The 24,660-nt window shown below is 38.4% G+C and overlaps 1 protein-coding gene across 2 annotated transcripts; it reads left to right on the forward strand.

The window, feature by feature from the left end:
- The first annotated feature begins 39 nt into the window (after positions 1-39).
- On the forward strand, positions 40-24,450 carry mtbp (MDM2 binding protein). 2 transcript variants are annotated; one of them, XM_008432226.3, is made up of 23 exons: positions 40-613; positions 1,253-1,336; positions 1,416-1,489; positions 1,680-1,819; positions 2,037-2,095; positions 2,643-2,787; positions 3,125-3,239; positions 7,914-8,024; positions 9,999-10,093; positions 10,557-10,623; positions 10,821-10,938; positions 11,387-11,563; positions 14,504-14,617; positions 16,355-16,510; positions 18,736-18,829; positions 18,924-19,082; positions 19,621-19,719; positions 19,823-20,086; positions 20,191-20,345; positions 20,494-20,606; positions 22,927-23,040; positions 23,776-23,841; positions 23,921-24,450. In XM_008432226.3, the coding sequence occupies exons 1-23, from the start codon at positions 547-549 to the stop codon at positions 23,963-23,965; spliced, it is 2,631 nt and encodes an 876-aa protein (XP_008430448.2). In that variant the 5' UTR covers positions 40-546; the 3' UTR covers positions 23,966-24,450. The 2 variants fall into 2 exon arrangements, with proteins under 2 accessions (XP_008430448.2, XP_008430449.2); XM_008432227.3 differs by having other exon boundaries at positions 19,624-19,719.
- The last annotated feature ends 210 nt before the right edge of the window (positions 24,451-24,660 follow it).

A 24,660-nucleotide genomic window follows, 5' to 3' on the forward strand; every position in this document is an offset into this window, starting at 1 on the left:
TTTTTCTACACTAGCGTAACTCATGTTTGAGGTGTTACCTTAAAATACACCCCCAGGTGTGCCTCCATTCAACTCAGACTAACTGATCAAAAGCCTATATAGCTTTGAAATAATACTATTCTAGCATTTAGTGAATTGTAAATAGACAAGTAGTATTCCTGGGAGAACTGCAAATCTTTGGTTTTATTTAATGGAGAGAATTAAAATAGTCTTATACATTGTATGTATACCAGGTTAGAAAACGTATACTACAATTTGCAATAAAACTTTAATACAATTAAATCAATATTTCACATACATTCATATTCATTCACTATTAGGAATATTTGTTTGCGTTTGTATGCATAAAAGAAGAGTTTTGAACTATTCCCCCGACCTACACTGACGTACTGTTTATGTAGGTCAAATTCGGCCCGATAGAGGGCGCAGGAGGATAATTTGCTATTTTGACGTAATTTCTAACCGAAGAAGAAGAACTGGTGGGAAATTTGACATTGCGGGAAAGTTTGCTAACACAGCAAAGAAGCTAGAGTTTTAAACTTGGACATGGACCGCTACGTTTTGGTTTTATCCTTTAGCCAAGGTGATGACCACTTGACTGGCGATTATAAATGTAAGTTTTAGTTTCTAACAGACATATACACATCTATAAAGTCAGAGCTGTTGAACCTTGTTTAGCTAACTAGCTGTCTACTGTTTTGATGAGTTTATGCATTTCATAAATTAACGTCTGTAGGTTTTCATCAACACTGTGACGCAGAAAATCTGTGGTTGGATTCCAACTGACTGTCATGTTTTGTCCAGTATTTTATGATTGGAAATTAGTTTTAAGATGCAGTAGTGTACATTAAGACGTGAATCGTCGATGTGTGATAATAGTAATAAATCCAGCAATTTAAAACAAAGTTAAAGCAGTTTTTCACATGTCAGTTATCTAGCCGCTTTTTTATTTGACACTTCTGTTACAAGAAGAGAAGTGATGGGAAGGAATGTGCTCTTCAACTTGAACTTTTTAATTCAGAAGTAAACAAAAAAATGTCTCTTTAGTGTAGCGAAACATTGTTTTTCTGCATCTAAATATCAGAAATTAGTTTTTACTTTAGCTAAGTTTACAACACACTACCCAATATTTTTTATAATTAATAGTTTGGTCTGTGCTACTAAGAGAAGTACATTTATTTAAGCAGGACTGTGTCAAATAAATCAGCATTCTAGTTTTAAGAACTTGATGGCATTTTGTGACTGTTTCTAGGTCTGGAGCCATTAAATAATATCTATAAAAGACTCTTGGAGATTTCAGCTCAGGAGTCAGCAAAAGGGATTTGTGAGTTTCCAGGTAAAACAATTGATAAATGTGACTATGATTGCTTTGTACATGTACTGTGTTTACACCACAATCTCTCTTGTTTCCTCAGCTTGTTCCCTTAGTGGCAGCCCAGCAACTACAAGGTGGTACTTTGCTGTACAGGTGTGCCGAGGAGCGACACAAGTGAGAAAATCAGAACAGTCAAAACAATTTTGGAGATATTTTTCAAAATTTCAAATTACCATTGTGGTGTTTAACTAGGGAATGAATCACAAAGTTAATGCGTTAATGTAACTTATTTTGTGATTTAGATGTTTGACTCAAGCTTTCAAACATGAGTTTCATCTTTAAATCTCTTTAACCCGTTTTGTAGTTTTGCAGCTCTGATTGGGAAGAGTTGGGAACAAACCATCAGAGAACAGACTCTGAGGAGGAGAGCCTTACTACACCCGAAGAATGTCTGACCTCTCTTAGTAACCTCGAGGCAGCAGATGACCTGCCACCTCTGGCAGAGTAAGGGCTGATTTTGTTTTCTGTACTTGTACCTTCTCCTTGAATTTCCATTTATAACTAATTCATAAAACAAATCTGTGTATTAAACTTGCACCTATGATTATATCACTGCCCTAACCTTTACCCTAGACAAAATGATCTTAAGATAAATTTTGTGTATTTTTCTAAAAATATAAAAAATGTATAAAGTATTAAGTAATTTATCTTTGTCAAGCAGGCTGTTAGAAGAGGCTGCAGACGGACTTCATCAGCTGACAGATAAGCTGCCTCCGCCAGGTAATTCAGAACGCAGCAGACCTCCTCCCTGTGTTTTTGATTTTTCTTTTTTCACGCTATTGTTTAGAGCTTCTATATCATTACAATATGTATGTATGCACACATATGCATATGTGCATACACACATGCATGTGTGTATGCATGCACACATACATGTGTGCATACATACGTGTATGCGTGCACACATGTGTGCATACATACACACATGCATGTGTATATGTATGCATGCATGTGCACTTCTTTTGAAGTAATGCAGGTGCTTCTCTGGTCTATTGTGAATGTAAAACTGAGCTACAAAGCTAAGCTATCAGTTTACTGGTCTGTCTATGCTCTGATCTCCACCTATGGATATTTATATGACTAAAAGTAAAAAGAACACGATCCAAGATGCATGCTACCAGGAATGGCTTTCTTGGTTGTCAAGGGTGGGATCTGCTTCAGTCTGTGTTTTATTTTTTACAGTTATAGTACTTGATTATATTTGTAATAAAAGTTACATTTTGAAAAGGAGACACATCTTTTTGACTGTCATTTAACTCTTTCTTAGGAAAAGCCTTGCTGGATGTTCTGCTGCTGGCCTCAGCTGAGCCGCCCCCTTCAGCTAAAGACCTGCTGCCTCTGCTGGGAGCCCTGAAACACATGGCCTGCTGGCAGGCTGCAAAGATCAACATTGTCACACAGAACATTAGTGGGTGAGAAGGCAGCAATTACACAAAACATAAGATTATTCATGCTAAGTGACAAAGACATTAGATCAGTACAGAATGTGCAAATTTATGTCTATAAAAATGTTGATTTACAAATTGGTTTCTTGCAAATAAATTGTGTCTCAGATTCACCACTAGGGGGAGCTAGATGAGTAAAAATGAGCAAGCGTAGTCAATTGTTAGATCAAAAGTATGTTCAGTAATATATATAAATATGAGCTCGTTGACAAAATGCCAATTCAAACCTTAAAAAAATAACCTGAATCAGGCTTTGAGATATAAAACTCAACTTAATAAGGAAGCTTTGCTTCCTTTCTTCCAGGTGGGAAAAGGTAGCAACCTCTCTAAGTGCACGACTACTGGAGCCTGCTGAACTGTTCAACTGCATCAACTACAGGGAACTGTGGAGGGGAGGCCTGGTTATCAGAGAAAAGAAGGTGAGTACTGGGATTTTTCTATCCAGTTTGTCAGAAAACAACCATGTATTTTTGGGAGGAATATGTAGAGATGACTGAAATTAATGATTTAAAGAAGAAACAGAACTGAGGAGAAAACCTGACCTACTGGTTCATTTTTAAATAGTCCCTTAAGAAAACAGTTGTTTTCATATAATTGTCACTTTTTTTGTCTCTTTTCAACTTTTAATGATCGTTGACTACTAATACTTCACAATCATTTCATTTAGAGGTCTTCCAAAAATAAATCATCAATAGTGAAATAATGTGGATGCAAACACATACACAGTGCATAACAAAACTTTTTCCTCCCATAGTTTTAAGAGAAGAACATTAATAACATTAAACAGTAAAGAAATGTCTCTTTGTAAATAATGTATTTCATGTTTTTCTTGTTTTGGGGATTTAAGGGAACTTTACTGTTGTTTGGCCAAAACAACATAACTATGATGAACAGTAGAGAGTGGGTGGTAGAGATTCAGACCTCTGGTGATGGTACCCAAAAGGGACGTCTCATTAAAGAAGAGGAAGGGTTTTTTTTTTTGGATGATGTTTGCACATCTCAGCAATTTTATGTTTGTAGTTTTTCACACACAGGAATATATGGACTCTTTGAAAAACATGTGCGTAGAAGCACACTAAAGAGAACAAGAAAAAATAAATCCATAAGTTATTTTTATAAGCCTGAAGAAAATACAAGCTCAAAGATTTCTTGGTCTTAGTTTACTAGAAAATTTCACCTTTTGCTGTCAACTATGCTCAATATCAGTGTGGTTTTAACGGTTCAGGCATTGGGAAGTCGTGAGTAAATGAGTAATTAATTATAGACTGCAAGGATTGGTTGGGTGGTTTTTGCATCGGTTCTAATAGAGAAGAGAATCTACACTATGGTAAAATATATTTTTAAAAATGTTTCTTCTTGTTTGTCACACCTAAAAGTTTATGTTTTTAAAATAAATTTTAACTTCAGAAAGAAGCCGTTTAGCGAAATCGAAAATGCAGCACGGATGGATATTTCTGCTAATATTTGTATGAGATTGAATTTATTTTAAAATGTGGAATTTGTAAGGAATGTGTGGAATTTGCACTGTAAACGTATAGTTGTTATGTCTAGTCTAAATTAAATTGCATCTCTCTATATGAATTCCAGTTTCTAGGCTTGAATTATGCCTCCATTTTTGTTGATGCATCCTTTAATATCAAATTATTCATGTCGTCAAACCAGCCTGGAGAGTAAATTTTTACACTTTTATGTCTCTCCCTTGGGTGGGTGGGTAGGGGGGGTGGGGGGGCAGTGGTCTTTTACTGCTGTTGAATAAATGGAGCAATCACTGCAGGTCGTCGGTAGGTCATGGGAAATATCTTGGTGTTGCCAACTCTACGCTGGCAGCACTGACTGCCTGGCCTGGGCCAGTGCAGCCTAGCAGAATTATTCACTGAGGATCACGCTAAACAAAGCCTAGGGGAATGGACATTTTTGCTTCACTGAGGCACAAAATGTTTAGGAGCTGTTTTTGTCTGCAAGCTGTGTCTTTAGGACTTGTAGCTCAAGTTTTTTTCTTTTTTTTTGCTCTTTGTTTTTTTTATTTTTTTTTTAAATTTACTGTATAAAAAAATTTACAGCATAAATGAAATGTTTTTTTAGCAGAAGAGATAAAGTATATAGCCACCAACTGCCTGGAGCATTTAACACGCCTCAAATGTGAGTGTGAGTTTTTTACAACAGCAGACATGCAACCAAACTCTTGTGTCAAGAGGATTGCACCTGTCCCCTCCAGGTTCACTTGTACACTAAAATGTTTGTATATCAAAACATTTTTCGTGTTTATGGTAAAACCCCTAATCTACACGCCTAAAAACTAGGGGGTTGCTGATTGCAGGTTACCTTACAGACACATTTGTTAGGGGTGGGGTGGGGGTCTATTGTTGATTGCAGACATGACCTGGTGGGCCGGTCTATCAGTCAAACCTCTCTAAGGGGACAACAGAGGACAATGGTTGATTTTTTGTATTAAAAAAAATTTTAAAATATTTTTCCGTTAGGTTGATGAGATCAGAGGATAAGAGCTGCTTCACAATCGGCCGATCACCAATCTTCCAAAATTAAGGAGATTGGTGTCGATAAATCAATACACCCCTATTAAAAACTATGTAGCTTTCAAGTGTATGAAGATTAAGTAAAAATTACATTTTCTTATTGCAAAGTCTACACTGGCATCATGACTGTGTCCTTGTTAACTCACTGATCTATGAGATTGCAGGCGCTGAAGTATTCCTTTCTCCTGTGGTATTTTGTCCGAACTTCATTCGGACAAAATACCGTATGGTGTTTTTTTAATCTGTCAATTTCTCTGAAATTTACTGTCATGTAGCTTGATTTAAAAAAAAAAAAAAAAGGCATTGCTCTGTTAATGTAAGAGGACTTTTTAGTTTCTAAAGGCCATAGCACAACCTTCTGAGAGAAGAGAGCTCAAGGTTCCTTTTAGCACCTCCAACAGCCTTGTGATAGTTACATAATAAGTCACAGATCTGAAATGCTTGGCAGCGTTCTTGATCCTTGGAGTTAAATAATGGTTCTCACTTGTTAAATTTTAAACAAAGAAATGTGCACTGTGTATAATGAAACTCTCTGAACTTTTTTAAAAAAAATTTTTTAAGTTTACTCAATCCAGTTTTCTTTAAAGGAGTTTTTTAATGCACTTGAGGACTCTTGAGTTTTGTGAACCAGGGTTTGATGGGAAAATGTGTCAAGTGAATCCGCCACTAATTCATGGTGACGTAGACGCAATTCAGCTACAAAATGGCAAGGATCACAATTTGACTCTACTGTTAATAGGGAATATTTACAGCTAGAAAGACTTTGAGAAGTCAGGGACTGGGTAAATAAACATCTGAGAGCGATCTGGAACGCCTGGCACTCAGATGTTCTTTTACCCCAGCTTGTTGTGGGGAATGGGGCTCTGCAAAGGGCTTGTTTACTATCGAAAGCTTAAGAAATTATGAAATATGTGCCTTGGAGGCTGGAGGGGCACCTTTTGAGTCTTTAGTGTCCACTCGGATTCCATCCATCCATCTATTTTCTTACACCCTTGTCCCTTAGTGGGGTCGGGAGGGTTGCTGGTGCCTATTTCCAGCTAACGTTCCGGGCGAGAGGCGGGGCACACCCTGGACAGGTCGCCAGTCTGTCACAGGGCAACACAAAGACACACAGGACAAACAACCATGCACACACACACACACACACACACACACCTAGGGGCAATTTAGACAGACCAATCAACCTAACAGTCATGTTTTTGTGTTTTTTTTGGACTGTGGGAGGAAACCGGAGTACCCGGAGAAAACCCACGCATGCACAGGGAGAACATGGAAACTCCATGCAGAAAGACCGGGAATCGAACCCAGAACCTTCTTGCTGTGCAAGGCAACAGCTCTACCAACTGCGCCACTGTGCAGCCCCCATAACTAAGAGAAAACAAGATAATAGCTAGAACGAGGCTTTTGAAGTTATTATAGCAGCTTCAAAACTCCCAAAGAAAAAAAAAATACTGTCACGTTTAAGTTGGTATTTTAATTTATTAATCTTAGCACTATTGCAAACTAACTAGTTTGTCAGGAGTTTCACTACTTAACCTTGTTCCCTGTCATCGCTCTATTCCAATGCTACATTTGACACATCAGATGGTGGCGGTGTAGAAATATTCTTCTGCCGACCATTTAATCCCTTAATATCAAAACCTCTTCAGACCCTTTTAATTGTATAAAAGAATCAGACATTTGTAGTACAAATAGTCAAATTGCAAAACTTTAGAAAAGCCCGTTCTGTGTCGGTACTGGTATTCATACATCCAATAACAAAAAGATGGGATGTGCTGGTTTAACGGTGGTATGTGGGGAAGATCATGAGCTATGAATCTTTAGCCCCCCCTCCCCCATCTGTATTGACCCATGTAAGACAGACTTGCTGTGGAAGTTGGTATTTCTTTTCAATAAGATGTCCACTTGGATTGTCTTTCAAAAATGTCTATGAACTAGTGTCAGTTGTAACATCGCTGATGATTACCAGGATTTTGGACAGTATTGTAACATCAGCAGTACCGCTCACTTGTCAGGGCTTAAATTGCTACATATGATTCATCCATATCCCATGGTGCTGGTTACTTCGTTGCATGCAGGAGAGGATTTTTTTTTTAGCCTTAGCTGAGCCTGCTGAGGCAAGCATCCTCCTTCTCCTTCACTAGAGTGACCTTTTCTGAGTTGCTGCCTTCAGAAGTAAGTGGGCTCCAGCTGCCACTTGCTAAAAGGTACACAGTTGGAGAGAGGAGAACACAGAAGAAGTCTCTAAGGAAAGCTTGTTTCAAAAGGAACAACACCGCCTCAGTGCCTTGTGCTGCAGCTCGTATTTCTGTATGAACCGGTCTTGGTATCTGTAACAAACTGCCATGTGGTAGTTGCATAACATGGCTTTTTTCCAGCAAATGCTGCGTAACAAGCACTTGCTAAAAAAGACAATTTAGAGGAAAGACAGTAATAATAAAGGATTTTGTTCATGTGGTTTGTGTAGAACAGCAATTAATTTCTAGCGGCCGCTGTGCTTGCTAATAGAGCTTGTTAGTGATTTAATATTTTCTTCCTTCCCTTGTGTGTTTGCCTCAGTATGTATCAGAACTTCGCTTTGATGGCTTTTCCCTGCGCTCTCCTGCGCATCGGATATCGGACTCGGGTCTCTTCCAGGCTCCCACCACGGATCACAAAGTAAACTCTGAGGCAAGTCTCTCAAAACAAAATTTTTGTATCCCTGACCTTTTTAACACTGATGATTGTTTTTTTTTGCTTTAGATTAAAAATGCATTAAGTCCTGAACTGACTTTGAGCTTTGTTTTCATGAATATATTTTAATACCATGGAGTCTTTGTTGTTGCTTCTGTCCTTGTGTGTTAATCTGAAGCCTGGGGAAGGTTTTCAGAGCGATTGTATTCTGGTTCTGTCTGTTCCTAGGAACCCCATTTAGCCTCGTCTTACCTCCCAGGTGTTTAGTAGAATGGAGAGTATGCACTCTTCTCTCCTAATGGTTTCTGATGGCTGCAAGGGGATGAGGTCAAAATGGTCACTTTCTTGCTGGCCTTTAATCGCATAGCGGAGCCTGTAACATTCAGGCAATTGAAGCAAATCGATTTTATCAAACAAAAAAAAAGAAGCGCTGACCTCTTCTTCCTCATGACCATTCAGCTAGAAAATTACATTTTTATTATATACATTCAGTTCTGTTGTCCATGGGGTCTGAAGAGGGAACTTTTTCTTCATCACCTTTGTTCACTCTGCCAGTTTTTCTGCTTTTGACATTTTTTTCCCACCTGTATTTTTGTTTTGAAAATTAAAAGCGAGTAAATAATAATTTTCTTGCATTTAAAATGTTAATTTAAGTGATTATGGTGATTTCTCATGTTTGAAACACCAAGGCTGAATCCAGCAAGTATTATTTATTAATAAAAAACAAAAAAAACATCATTGTGCTGCACTTGCCATAATATTCCTTCACCATAGATAAATGACAGATCCGTGCAATGTCCAGTCCTAATGTGAAAAGCAGTTGTTTGTTGTAGTTGTTAGAAAGCAGAGAAATACATAAACATTTTTGCTTCTCATTAAAGTTAAACACTTACCCACGTTTCAATTTGCCATGGCAGCAGCCACCATTTTAGACATGAACTGTGTCTGCAGAGATTTGGTCAAACTCATTAAGCAGAACCATTACTGGTGTAGTTTATGACCGTTATGTTCCTAATGTTTTTCTGTGGACAATATGCACTCATAAAGAGCTTTGTTTGCACAGTTTGTTTTTGTATCGCAATGTGTTTTGTAACAATTGCATTACTATGCCTGGTACAGTGCAGTAATGGGCTTACTATAAAGATTAATAAGTAGCAACAATAAAACAGAGTAAAGAGGACTTTTCCCAAGGAACTCAAAAGTAATGTTTGGCTTTTTTATGGGCATAGCAAGGTGATCTTTCTGTTTTATTAATTAGACAATCAATAACTAAACATTACTTCTATGTGAGTGTTATTTAGGGAAATTTTGGAAGTATTAATTTGTACATGCCTGTTTATTTTATTGGTTCCCTGTTGCATTAGCATGTTTGTGTGTGTCTGTCCTAATTTTTAAAACGGCTCCAAAGTTTAGATGTGTCTAGGCGTTTGTTGTGTGTGCAGCTTATTTACTTGCCCGCAGGGAGTAAAACAGAAAGCATGTGTCTGTGATCTCATCAGACTCCTGTACAGAGAAACAGATGGTAAAGATTGTTTTGGCATGAAAACAAAAATGAAAGAGCGATGACAACAATCATACCTCAGCACCACTGGGAAAATGACTTTTAAAATAACCTGCACACAAGCACTCACATACAGGTTTGTTAGCTATACTGGGGGAAGAAGTGTTTTTGCTTCCATTTTTCTATAGCTGAGCTCATGATGATTTGTCCTGTGGACCCGCCTCCTGCTGGAGGTTCAGGGTGGATTGAGGCCTTGGTACAAGGTACGAGGCCTTGGCAAGTTGAATTGGACAGAATTGAATGCGCATACCTTGTCACTGCTCTGCGTACTATGTGCTGTGGTTTTATTTATCTGATATTTTAGATGTGTGTACTTTATTTTTAAAAAAACGTTCTTATATGTGGATTTTGTGTGTGTTTTTTTTTTTTTTTTTTTACATATTTTGCTCTCACTCTGTTCTGTTCTGCAGGTCTTCCATTATTATGCTCCAGTTTTAGACTTGGTTCAGGTGGTTGATCTGTCAGAACTGCCCACCTTTCTGATGTCCAACACTCACTTTGAGTTGTATCCTTCCTAATGCATCTGCCTATGTGCGCGTGTGTGTTTAAGAATAAAAAAAATGGCAATATTTCATTTCAATACGCATTTATGGTAAAGGTCAGCACACTCTTTTTCAATTATAAGATTTTACACATCAGGACTAGAAAATACTATGCTCTCCTAATGAGGCAAAAAGATGAAAGTAATAAGAGCCAAATATAATAATTGCTTAATTATAATACGCTGTGGTAGTCATTTAAAAAAAAAAAAAAACATGAACTGAAACACATAAAAAAATAAAAACATTTTTCATCTATGTTGTGCTTTAGAATGGTTACAATTCAAAAAACACAACAGGGTTATTGAAGAACAAGTCAAATGCTACTCATATTAAGCACCTCTTGTTAAAATAAATCACAGTTAAGTCTGAGTAGGTCTGTTTTCTGTTGCCTGGATTTTGCATTGTTCCTTTACAACAAATAAAAAGAGTCCTGTCTGGGAAGTCTGTGAAAGCTAAGCTTCTCTTGGACCAGCTGAGCGCTCTCCGTGGAAAGGTACTGATCTGTGCTGTTTACATACATAAGATCTTTTCAAATATTTTAATATCCAACCTTGTAACTTAATTAAATCCAGTCAAATCTTTCACAAACTTTTTGTGAAAGCAGGATTAAATCAAGGAGACACGTTTTTCATGCTATTTGATGGACTGAGGTTTTTGGGCGATCTCATGTTTATTTGGTCTTTCTCCCAGGTTGGAGCTTTGTTCAGCCTATCCTGTACGATTACACCCATCACCCAGCCTCCAGCCAGTCAGCTAAGCTCCCAGCGCTGGAAAGAGTGTTTATCCCGCACACCAAAGGCCTTTCTTGGTATGACTTTGCATTTTTAAGCTGTGAAATAAATTACTTGCAGCCCCTGAGATGTGGCCTGTCATCTTCTGAAATCAACTGCATCTGCACTGAATTATTGAGGAATGAAGCCTCCGAGGGTGGTATAAAGAATTATTATGGAAAATAAAACAAAAATGCTGGGCGCATCAAAAAAACAGAGAAAGGCATGAAATAAATGATTACCTTCACCTTGAGTACATTTACATTTACACAGCAAATTGAACAAGGATGATGTATTTTGTGTGCTTAGATCCTCAAATAAATGGATTTATTAAGAGTACAAAAGTTGAAATGACCTATTCAAGAACTGAAAACGAGCTCCTCCAAAGCAGGCATTGCTGTGTGAAACAATCCAAACCAAGAAGAAAAATTATTATTATTTTTTTTTTATATACTTTGACTGTCTATATATCATCTTGTCCTGCAGTGCCCGATGTTGAGGTGAAAGGTGAAAGTGCAGTCTACTTCCTGCTGGTCCAGGGAGCGGACGATGTCGGCTCTGGTACCTGCAGGGTCAGGTTGATGCATTCACACAGTCAACTCAACGGAGCTGCTGCTATGGCAACCCTCTCCAGTCTGCTAAGGGAGAAGCCTTTTTCATCAGGTATTTTATATGATAAGACTGCCGTGTTTTTGTGTCAAGAAATCTTGACCTTTGTATTTATTTTTATTTCCTGCACTGAGCCTTTGTGCCCAGGGAACAAACTGTGTCCCGTTGGGTTAGATTGGCTGTGTAGACGGGTCTAGTAACGTATTTTGTAAATGCACCTTATTTGTTTCAGAACAGTTGTAAATCATTTGAATTCATTAGTTGAGCAGATGGTTTGTTGGTCAAGTCTTTGAATGAGTTAATGGTCCCTGTTTATGTGTTTCATTTTAATCCTTGATTCCACTAAGACCTTCCCCGCGTGTTTCTCATTCACCCATTCACATCCATCACTTGTACAATTGTACAAATGCTACTCTCTAAATGCAGCACGTTATGTTCTCACTCAGCACCCTTCTATAAAAACTAAGTTGAGATGCACCAGTCACATATCTTGTGGCTGAATAATGACATATTTTTTCTGTTTTACAGATTAAAAACCCTTGCTGTCTTAACAATGAAAGGTTTATTGCACAAAAAATTCTCAAAAAACCCCATAAGGAACAAAGAACCCCCTGTTGTTCAGAGCAGGAAGAAGCTGTGTTTTTTTTTTTATCATTAACAAAGCATGAAATATCTTGCAACAGAGCTATAAATTGATGTAATGACTCCTTTGTCTCTCTTTGAATTTTTAAATATTAATCTGGCTGGCCTAAAGTGTCATTATGATCTCTACCTGTTGTTCTTGTTCTCTTTTTTTTATTGCTGTGTTATAATTACATATATCTTTTCATTGTTTTGATTTTTAATGGCTTAGGCCATTAAAAATCTAGGGGTTTCCCTTAATAGGCTTCCAGAGAATTAAGCGAACAAATCAAGTATGTCCCAGTTTTACAAGCTAATTTTAAACTTATTTTACCGTCTCAATTTTCTGATATTTCAGGATATACATTTCTTTCTATTACTTGAAATTTTGCTTTTGTTGTAACTATACGGGAGCATTAAGGAGCCTTTTTGTCATGATGGATCATAATTATCATGATTCTGTGTGAGAGAGACCAGTCTGTGTCAAACAGCCCTGCAGTTAAACAGGATTTTAATTTTATTTCAAATTGAAGTCAACATGTTTACTGAGTGAGAAATTAGCTACCTTTAGCATTTCTTGTTAAAAAAATATTGCATGATTCAGGCAGTTGGCATTACTAAATGTGAATAAAGATTACGGCGATGGTAAAAAATATATTGCCAGTTTACTTGTTGAATCATGCAATTAGAAGAAGGGTTTAATAGCTACAATAAAAATAAAGATTTTGCCACAGATTATTGGGGAAAAACCGATAAATATTTGTTCTTCACTTACCGGAACTTCAAATCTTCTTTGTTAGATGTCAGTCTCTCTACTTCTTGGTTGAATAAAATTAATTTAAAAAAAAATTAAATTGAGCCATCAACTTCCTGTGCTGAAGAGTTGCCCTGTTCTCATATATAATGAGTATTTTATCAATGTTTGCAGATGAATGAATATCAGGTAGTCATTTGTTTTAATGTGTTGTTGTTCCAAACTCCTAACCTTTATTAAAGTGGAAGCACCATGGTTGCAGAAGCTGACGGTTGTCATGGCTCACCCTCTTGCCTATATTGCAGTAAACTGAATTTTAATACTGTTTGACTCCACAGATTCACTTTATTAAACCCACATGTCCCAATTTTTCTGTCTCCTTTCTCCTCCTCTTGTCTCTCAATGCACAAGTTAGTCGTGCTTGTCTGTTATTATTTTTGTCATTTTGACAGTATAATATTAAAAAGGGGTAAATAAGAATTATTCAGAGAGAATTTGTGGGAGTGAGAAGTAGAAGAGTGAAGCTTACGAGAAATGGAGTTGTTGTAGATGGATGGCTGAGTTTGGTTATATGTATCTAGAGGAGTAGACATGTAAGAAAGTCATTTGGCTGAAAGTTTCTCGTCTTTCTCTTTGGCTTTACATGAGATTTCAGCCCTGCTGTGAGGTGTCCTCTAGTGAGTTGGTGCTGTTGCTAACATTTTATGCAACCTTGAAGACACTGTCTTTTGTAGTTAAAAAGCTTTAAAATGCAAAGTGAAGCCACAGAAGGTGCCCTTTATATTAAAGAAGTATTTTGTTTGGAAAAGCTTACTCTTAAGCCACTTCTGTGCACCGCTCCATTTCTGCAATGACTTGTGGCCGATTTACCATTTACAGGTTCAGTTTTCCTGGCATCTGTTAATAGCTGCTATTTTATTTAGTTTTTTTAATCCATTTGACAAAATGTCCCCAAACGACGTATAATTTGGCGTCTTTGTTCCCACATTGAAAAACAAATATAAAAGTTAAACCAACCACTTGGAGTGCAAAGTGGCTAAGCACTGAAATGGCCAGAAGGTGAATAAATAATAGGCTCCATAGAAATTTAAATACAATTTTTAGTGTCCAATTGTTTCTGAGCTCAATTATTTTAAGACATCTCACTGATTTTGAAAGTAGAACCAGTGCAAGCACAAGTTGGAAGTGTGATATTGACCTCCAAATTAATCAGACTTGAATCCAATCAAATGAGTATCTTGGACCAATCCATGGAGGCCTCACCTCGAAACGTGAAAGATCTGCCACTAAAATCTTGTGAGACGGAATATCACACCTTCAGGTGGAGCCTTAAGTTACTACTGAGCAGGGGTCATAATGCTTTGCCTAATTTATCCTTAGTTCTCGTCTGTATGGCATTAAACATTTCCTCATCTGACAAGTTTGTGTTTTTTCACTATCAGGTCAACTCGTCCAACACAAATGAAATACACCTTTACATAACTGCCGAAGACATAAATCCAGACAACAACTAACAAAATATAATCCGCCTTTTTAATTATGTTAACAATGAAAAGAGTAATCTGCAGTTGCATCTGTTATTTCATCCCTTTTTCTTTAATTTCCTCTCTTTTGATCAGGAGAGGCCGACGGCAACTTCCTCCATCCTTTGTCGTGTCTCCAAGGAGATTCTCTACTGAGGAGGGAAAGAAAGGTGGCCCAGGTTCAGGCGCTGGTTCTCAAAGAATATCTTAGTAAGTGAAACAAAACATGATAAATTAAGAAGGAAAAACTCAACATTTGTTGTATGCAGTTACGATTACAAGACATTGTGATTGTTGGGTGGTATTTCTGTAAAACTGTTGTATAAAATTTTAAAACAGCCCTGAGAGGAGTGTAACTTTCTGAGAGATTACTAGACTTTTTTAGACATGGCATCAAATAGTACAATAGCAGGTGGGCCAGCTGCAGAAGTTCAGCAGTTTCCTGGGAAGTTCTTCTGATTATTGTGAAGTGTGTGAGTTAAGTGTGCTCCCAATGATTGATGAGCCCTTTTGTGCTCTTCGGCGTGTCTCTGCAGCGTGTGTGTGGTCACTGTACAAGCTGAGGCTTGTGTGTTTCAAGAGCTTCATTTATCATTCTCTTTCTGTTTCACCAGCTCTCTGTTAACCGTGAAACTTCAAAAGTCGCAGAAAAGCCTACGTTGTGGACTGTGCAACTTAATAGAACTGTGATGGAGACCAGGGGTTCCATCCCATGTTGATTATTGATATGTTATTTTCAGTTCAAATGTATTTTGTATCAGTTCTTTATTTCAGTTACTTTGACATTTGGTGAACATTCTTTTTGGGTAGGGAGACTGGCCATCTTTCCTGTTCAGAGAATGTGGGGGGGGGAATGTCAGTTTGTTTTGATTTAGATTAGTCAATTTGAGTTAATTGAGTACTTGCCTTTCTGGGTGTGTCTCAGCAAGGTGGAGCAGAGAGGGAGACAAATGCTCCTGGAACATACCAGCTTCCATTAAGAGGGGTAATACTCTGAGGATGTATTTTGTTACCTTTACTTTTTGATTGACCTTAGAATAGTTTAGTTTTAATAATTTGCATGCATGTAAATATTTGGATCATTTATTGTTGGTAGGTTTGTGTAAATAGTGTTTGTTTGTCCTTTTTTTTGTGGTCACCCCTTCACCTGGTGTAAGTGGAACTTGCCTCAGGTATAAGTGTAAGCTGCTGTGTTTCACTAAGTGTGGTTGTTGATGAGGATGGTGGTGTAACTTGGAGCTCCGAAATAAAAACACCTCAAAGACATATTGTCGCCTCACTTCCTCCTTACGAACGCAGAGCCTCCGCCGGTCAAAGTGACAAGAACCAAATAAATTGTTTGATTAAAATACAGGTCAAACCTTACCGTTTTAAAAGACCTTCCTCTATAATGTGGTTGGATTGGTCAGATTTTTTTTTCTTTTTAAGCTTTAGCAAGCTTATATCAGGTGATTACGTTTTCTTTGACAAAACTATTATCAATAGAATTGAAATAATTTTTCTAGCCTGATGGGAACAAAGGCAACGTCACACTGTGAGAGAAGGTTTTTACTTTATGCTACAACAAAGAAGGAGATTATATTAGGAGTGCACCGACTGCAGTTTTCTGCCCATTGACTGATTTGTTATTGGCCTTTTAAAGAGCCTGAGCTACTGATTCCAATTTTGACAGATACATTGTTTTTGTCTGAAAAGTCACTAAATGTAATTCCAAAGTCACTAAATTAGCAATGGTGGGGAAATTGCTGATTTTCAGACCTTTGCGGACGTAGACAAGATTGATAAGACTGAGACTGTTAGTGTGACATATTATTAGCTCTCAGCTTTGATGTCTTCACTAGCCAGAAATTGGTAGAACCAATTTTCAGGTGGCTGCTTGTCATGAATTCCACACAAAATCTAACATGTTGCCAAAACAAAATCCTGCCTCTGTTTATTTATAACCAGGGCAGAAAGGAGAAACTTCAGCTTCGTGTTCGGTGCCCGTCAATGACTTGAAGGCCATATTGAATCTTGCCAGGGAGCAGCACCTCAAGATGTTTGACTCCATTCTTCCAACCGCTGAAAAATGTCTGACAAATGAGCAGCCTGCAGAACATACAGGTAAGAAGCAAGAAAATCCCACAAACAAGGCAGCTCAACATTTTTGCTTTGACACAGAATTCAAACCTGCACATATTTTCTTTTTCTTTTTTTTTTTTTTATCCCGCTGTGTTTAAATGCTGTTTTTCACTTTGTCTGATTGCCTTCAACAGTTTTTCCAGTTTAACAAAGAAATGTTTTATGATAACATTCAATAAAAGCTATTCTTCTCTGAATAAGATTTATCGCCTTCTTTAGAATTCAGTTTCTTCAGTCTGCTGTTTTCCACTAGAAAACAGAAAGTTCAACCCACTGCTTGCTAGAAAAAGATGCATTACTTATGGCTGCTCATTGTTTAGTACATCAGTCTTCACAACATGTAGCCTCATCGGGTGACCATTTCAGAAAGCAGTAGCTTATGATTTGCAAATGAACCGTATTGAAAGGAATTAAAGCTAAATGTGTGCGGCGAAGGTAGCAGCAGTTCTAGCTTTAGGGCTTGTAGACCCAGATGTCAAGCAGCTTTCATGTCATAAATGCTTTAATATCAGTTGGAAATGAGTTTTCACTTTACTGTCCATCATTATTTTCATAGTTTAATCGTCTTTGCTTGGAGGTTGAGGCTTTCGCTCAGCATGTGCAGTAACATTAAGAGAAATTGTCGCAGCTGAGCAATTACTTGATTTATCATCTCCCATAAAGTGCACATTATTGTGTCTTGTATATTCTGAATTTTGTGCCACTTGCATAAATACAGTGCTCCTGAATATTACACAAAACAAGCACTTGCAAAACAAAAATCAGGAACAGCTTTGATGAGCTGCTAACAGCATGTGGAGTCCCAGTTAAACGACGTTTAACTGAAGTCCTAAAAGGGGTGTGGGTTTTAATGTTTTTATCTTTTTTTTAAATCTCTTTCTCTTTCTCGCCGTTTATTCAATGTCACATGCTGTTTTTATTTTAATTATGTAAAGCACTTTGAAATGCCTTGCTGCTGAAATGTGCTATACAAATAAAATTTGATTGATTGATTGATTGATGTGGAGACGAGCAGTCTAAAGGGCAACTCCGTTTATTTACCTGTAAATCCCTTTTCACCCTCCGTTCAAAGGAGGTGTGGGTTGATACACTTTTAGGGCAAAGCGTCATCTCTTCACGCAGAAAACACTTTTCTCCCTCAGGCCATCGCTGTGCACGCGATGTTCATTCCAGCCGTTTTGTCAGCAGCGTCGACTGCCTGTCCCGTTTAACGTTACCTACTGTCCTCTTGTCCAAACGCAAGGAAATGTGCAGAGTTGGTAATATTTAGCTCGTGTTCATTCCTTAAGACTCCCATTCTGCCAGAAGCTCTGTGTGTTGACATGCATCAGGGGAAAGTTCAGATAACTCTTGTAATCCATCACGCGGCTCTTGTTGCTTACATTATGCAGCTTACGGCACCGTAGCTCTGTCTGTTTATCATGCACCAGCTTTTGCTCCTTAAAACTGCTTTCATGATCTGTGGGTTTCTCTTCACCTCTAATATATAATGCCACCTGTATGATGTATTGCTGATTCTTTATGACAGCAGGACTTTTGTTCCTTGTAAGGAGCTGTGAAATTTTTTTTTTTTACCCATCTGCATGTAAAAAAAATGATAGATATTCCCCGCTTCTCCTCTCTCTAGTCATGCGCTTCTGTACGCTCGAACGTTTGGGGTGAGAGCAGAATCACTTACCAAGAGAACACCTGAGGTTTTGGTTTATGCAGGTTAAATGAAGCCGAGCGCAGAGCCTCGACAATCAGTTTATCATAGTGGAACAGCAAACTGTTTTACTGAGGTTATATATGGTAGATGGAATCAAAATAACCAATTATTATAAAGCTGAGAGAAAGTTATATACGGTTTCCCAGGATATCTGAATCGTGTGTGGTGTCCATTTATATTCTGACCTTTTTATTGTCTTCAGAAATCATCTGTTCTCTGTAAATTCAGCTGTTCTGGAAAGGCCTCAGAGGTTTATTAGAGAACATTAGAGCATCATGAAGACTAAGAAACACAGCAGACAAGCGTGGAGAAGTTTGAAACAGAGTTAGCTTACGAGATAACACACCGAAAGCTTTGGACGTCTAATGGAGGCAGATCGAAGGAGAAACTTTTAAAGGCTGCAAACAATTGAAGCTCGGGTTGGAAGATGAGCCAAAACCTAAGACTTGTTTTGTCTAGTTTTTAAATCCAGCTCTAAACTGTATTCTTTTTATTCCAGAGTTACAGACTGTCTCCCAACAACCATCTGATTGGCCTGAGAGAACCGTCCTCCACAATATAGAAAACCTGCAGAGAAAACGGCAGAGGAAGAGGTGAGCAAGGTTTTCCCAGTCGGTTTCCCCCAGAGCGGGCTTTTAATTCTTAGAATAAAGCTATTCATCATTCTTATATTTGTATGTCTCTTAGGCTTGGTCTGCTGGGCCCCGGCTCCACTGAAAGCCTCCTGGGCCCTAAAGACAGCCAGAGGGGTTCATCTGCTTTACTAGATGCCAAAGAACTTCTAAAGCACTTCACATCTGATGGCTTGCCCACAGGGGAGTTACAACCGCTGGCTATAAGCAGAGGGTAGGTTCTAGGGGTTCTGTTTGTGATGGCTTTTTTGCCCCTGACTTGGTGCAAAGCATCTCTTAGTTGAGCACCAAGAGTGAAGCTTTAACATCAGCTGTCTGAGATATTCATATGGAAACAGATTATTTTTTTTTTACATTTGAGAAACTTTATTTTGTGTTTTTAAAGACTGTTCTCACAGAATTACCACACACTTAGTGTTTATTCTGGTGCCCGGTACCAGTTCAGGTCCCGGGACAAAGAAAAGAACAGATCTTATTATTTTCTTTCAATTCCACAAGGGTAGCAGAGAAAAAGTTTCCCAGTCAACAGGTTCATCCACTTGACTTCTGAAGGTAGTTGGTGGTACAGGATTAAAATGGATTGAACACAAATGTTTGCCTCGCTACTCACAGGGTCTTTAGCAAGTTTTGGTGGGCAGAGCATCATCATTATTGGTAAAAATTGAGTTTAATCAAAATATTACGAAGGTCTTTTGATTTTCTGCCTACTCTTGTGACTCTATGTCTGCTGCTCCCTCTCTTCTTTTTCCCAGCAGCAATAACATGTTCCAGTTGTCACCAGACCTCTCTCCCAGGACAATCAGCAGGATGCCCTTCAGCGTAGCCTCGTCAGCTCATTACCATGGCATAGAGTCAGTTTCTATAAAGCCCTCATTGCTCTTTCATGACAGCAGCTTCTAAAGGATTAAAAGTGATGAGGCTCCGATTTAGACCTGGCTGTCTCTGTTTGCATAGATTCTGCCTGGATAAGCAGCGATCACTGGACAGAGACCAGGCTTTTGTGCGCCTCCAATCCCGTCTGATTCGCTACGAGACCCAGACGACCTGCTCCAAGGAGCCATGTGCTCTCCCCTTTGCCCTCAGCCCCGCCCCCTCACCTGCTGTCATGTCAGAACCAGGAAGTGTTCCCGATGGAGAGACCCTGCAGAACAACGAAGTAGCGCAGCTGAAACGCAGGTCCTGGGACACTGACGTAGCTGGAGGTTATGCTCGTAAAAGGTTTGATGTTTTATGTTCCTCTTGTGAGGAATGCGAGTTGATTTAGTAAAACTAAGGAGAAGTACATCATAATTTAAGGTTTGTTCCTCTCTGTGTTCATCAAGGCTGGTGAAGTCGGAGAGCAGCGACTCTCTGTGTTCGCAGAGCAGCGGCAGCAGCGGCACACATCCCTCCATCAGGTCTCTACGGCAGCAAGCAAACAGATCCCAGTCCGCCTCCTCCTGTACGAGCCTCTCCTCAGCAACAAGACGGCCGTCAGGTAGGACGAGAGCATTTGGAGCGGAAAAGAGTTGAAAGAAACGAGGGACCCCGCCGTGTCACCACTCTTCTCTTAAATTAGTTTTGCTGTTTCAGAGAGGAAGTGGCTTTTATGCTTTCACGTTAACACTTCCATTCTAACTCTGCAGGCTTGGCGACTCTGCCATGTCCAGAGAGACCGAAACCCCAGCAGCAGAAGGTCGTCCAGGGACAAGCCGAGGACAAACCTTCCAAAGAGTCTCGCTCCCAGAAACACAACAGGGTGAGTGATGCATGGCGCGTTATGCTGGTTAGTTTACCTTTGTGCAACATGGCAGCGTTCCTTTACCAACATTTGTCTTAATCCTTTATTTGGAAGTTATACTAATTTTCTTTTTGTTGTCAACAGACTTTCACTTCTGATTCCATTCAGGATCTTTATCCAACTGTGTCCAAGTTAATTTATTAGCTTCTCGGGTAAAGTTGTGCTTCCCCTTATTCTACATTGTTTAATGTACAAGTAGCAACAAAGCTGCCCCACAGCATGATGCTCCCACCACTATGTTTGGCAACTGGTACAATTTTCTTAGCTTTGAAAGCTTGACCTTCAATACTCCAAGCACATTTCATACAGGTCTGGTTCTCACTCCATGCAGATTTAAAACCTATTTCACTGTGCTAAAGGTATTTTCCATTTTTCAGACTTGAGCCTTGCTCTTCTAGATTATTCTTAAACATCCTAATTAGTTTCTTTTAATCTCAGGGAGACTATTTGTGTTCGATGTTTGAAACATGGTTGTTCCTGTGTTTAAAAGCCCAGGCAGTCCAAGGAGACTAACTACTTTATACGAGCTTCACAAATCCAATTATGCTAGGCTATAAAAAGCTTAAAATTTCTCTTCATCCTTCTGAAGGACATTTACTCATAGGGGTGTATGAATCAATGTGTATTTGGCTATGTGTAGATTAAAATAAATCCTAAAATACATTTCTACCTTTTCTTGTTTTTAAAAATTGTTAAATATAGTTTAACTATTGACCCTTGTAGAAAGAAAATGTTATATATATTTTTAATGTGCCAATGATGCCTTTGATAATTATATATAAACTGTAGAAAAAGGACAACATCTCAGAGCGATATCTTTACTTTCACAGGTGTTTTCTACCAAAGTAGCGGGGAAAATTATTGGCCACACTGAAACAGAGACACGCTTCTTTTCTCTCAAAGCAAACATATTTTTTAACAAAAAGAGGCCACCCTGCCATTTAATAGAAAAAAAATCTATATACTGAAAAATGTTCTTTGTGAGAAAAACATCTCAAAAGTAAAAGAAAAAAAAAACGGTGTTTTTATACAACTTTTGAGCTGGATTGATGCTCATTAAAACTCTCGATTACTGCTTTTCATTTTTCTCTCATTGTTGTCAGAACAACAGATGCTCACTATGAAAGATGGGTTTTTATACGTTCTTCTAAATACTGCTCACATTTATATATTTATTCACACCATGTGAATCTTTTAAATGATTGAACTATGTAAGATGACATAAATAATGTGTTCTGTTCTTTTTTGAACTTTTAAACAGCTGACACTTGCTGCCATGCAGAAGCTGAACTTGCAGCTTGATATCTTAGAGTTGTTTTTTTATCTTGAATCTTTCAGATTTGCTCTACCCATAAAATCTCCACAGTAGTTACACGATTATTTTTTTATTTTTTTACAAAACTCTGTAAACAGCTGAATATTCCACCCCCACCCAACCACCAGTTCTAGTGGCAGATGGACACACAATCAAACCCACCGTCTGTCTGTCTGCTACAGATGAGAGCCATGCAACGGCTCCAGCAAGAATAAATATTTTATATTCTGCACGATTCACATTGACTGTGTGGGTTGCATTGTAATGCTGCGGCTTATTGACTTAAAAAAAACAACTTTACTATCACCTACTCCCTGCCTCCGCAGTCACACACAGTTTCGCCCCTCATCCATGGGATTCACACTCAGAAATCCACGCAGGACTCGGCATGGAGTCACGGGCCCAACATTCGGCGCGCGCTCCGCCTCCCGACCTTCACTCGTTTTGATTTCCGATTACTATGCAAACACGCTTATCGTCCGGACCCGAGTGAAGAGGAGAACAGTTGGCTCTATTCAGAAACAATGATCGCTCTCTTTATTCAGGACAGAGATTAAACGCTGCCTTCCCACTCCTCCAGAGACTGAGAAGTACTGATGATTTCTCACAATAATTTATGGCGCTTCCTCAGAACCGTCGCTGTGACAAGATTAAAGGCGGATCCATTTGTTTCAGGAATGTGTTTTTTTCCCCTGTCAGGACACCGCCAGTGAAATATTTCCATGTTTGTACCTGCAAGCTCTCTCTGTGAATGTAAAAGGCGTGTATTTATGTAAGAATGTCACCCCCCACCCCCACCCCCCCCATAGTAAAGACACTTTGACATTCACTGTTTTTAAAAGGAAAACTGTGCTAAAATTAGTCTCTGTGAACTGAGTTTGCATTAGGTGGTTGGGGAATAAACAGAACTACTTTTTATGTTCCCACAGATGTACTAATACAAAACTGTGTGTTCCTCCTCAGATGCTGCAGGAGATTGTAGCTAAAACGCTCAAACACCATGGGATCGCTGTCGAGCATGAGTGCTTCGAGGCCTGCAGCAAAAGACTGTTTGATATCTCCAAGTTCTACCTCAAGGTTTGTCTCATTAATGCCCTCACCGTGCCGTTGTTTACCTTTTATTTAACGCTAGTTATTTTGTGTGGCACTGTAATTTCAAACCTAGTTTCAGATTTTTTTTGTATTAAATCATTTTTCTTCTGTCTTTTTACTTGCAGTTTTCTTATGACCTTCTTATAAAAAGTATTACAATGTTGAAAAAGATCAAAATATATGGGAATAAATGTTTTTTTGGAAATTCAAGGACCTCCCAGGTTCTTACTAGTGCATCTCCCAGAGCTGGATTGCACACTCCTCAAAAATTGTGATTTGCGTGTATGTTGCAGAAGAAATGAAATTTTTTGGGGGCGGGTTTCCACATCAAAAAAAGAGAGACTTTTAACCCTAAAACTGACTAAAACTGAAGCTAGAATATAGCATTCATTAAAAAAAGAAAAAAAAAAGAAAAATTGGAGCAAATATGTTAACTAACATTTCTTTGACAGTTTTTAAAAGGACCCAGGTGTAACAAAAGCAAATTTTTCTAAAAAATATCAGTCTTTGGTGGCTGACGCGGACAATTTAAGGTTTGAAAATGAAAGGATTATGTGACTACTAATGTTTATGATGACATTCCTAAAAATGTAAAATAATCATCATCAAGCTGTGTGGTTTTGAGATCGATGGCCTTTACTTTAGGCTTAGACTGAGCTAGAATAACATCATTTACCTTTAATAAATGTTTCCTCTTTTAATATGTTTGTATCTTCCCAGGATCTGAAGACGTCTCGGGGTCTGCATGAAGAAATGAAGAAAGCAGCCAGCAGCAACGTCAAACAGGTAACGCCATCGTCCACCGGATTGGGTTTCTTTTTACAATTCTCATCCCGCTGACTTGTTTGTTGTCTCTGTTTTGTAGGTTGTTGACTGGGTGCTGGAGAAAAGCTCAAAAAAAGGGAGGTGATCATCAATAATGAGCGCCGCAGAGACGTTTTAATTGAGGTTCTCTGAGGTTTTGCCTCAGTAGGCAGCTTTTCTTACATTTCAACACATTCGTGAGAGTGATTGATGTTTTAAACTTTTGATTGGTTTTAGATTAAGGATTAAGTTTAATTAACTTAATCCTTTTATTTGATTTACTTGCCTTTTTTGCTTTCCAAAAACTTTTCAAAGAAAACCCATTTTAAACTTCTGTTTGTATAGTTTTGTGTTTAAACCTACTGATATACTCACAAGGCTCTGAAGCTGTAAAGCCGCAAAAATCAAAAATAAAACAAAGCAGAGCCACCCTGCTAAGAGGCCGGCTTGGCGGGCGGCGAGGGGGATGCACATTGGTTTGTTGTTTTCTGTTGTTTTAGTCTTAAAGTTAACTTTGCTTCTAAACACACCAGTGATTCTGTTTGAATATATTTCTTTTTTTTAAACACAATAAATGTATTTTATCTTTAATGCACATTTTGTTATATTGTGGGAAAGGAGGCATGGCTGTGTGGCAAAGATATTGGGGAGTGTTATATTTAAGAAGTACATTTTCTATTATATTAAATGATAAGAGCTGAAAATGTTCAACCCAATAAGGACGTTATATTTATTTTGACAGCATAAACACAGCCTTAAGCATCTCAGGTTATATCTCTCCTCTTTCTGTTGGGATTACAT

This window comes from Poecilia reticulata, chromosome 16 (assembly GCF_904066995.2).
Source record: "Poecilia reticulata chromosome 16, P_reticulata-male-v2, whole genome shotgun sequence".
In the NCBI taxonomy this organism is placed as follows: Eukaryota; Metazoa; Chordata; class Actinopteri; order Cyprinodontiformes; family Poeciliidae; genus Poecilia; species Poecilia reticulata.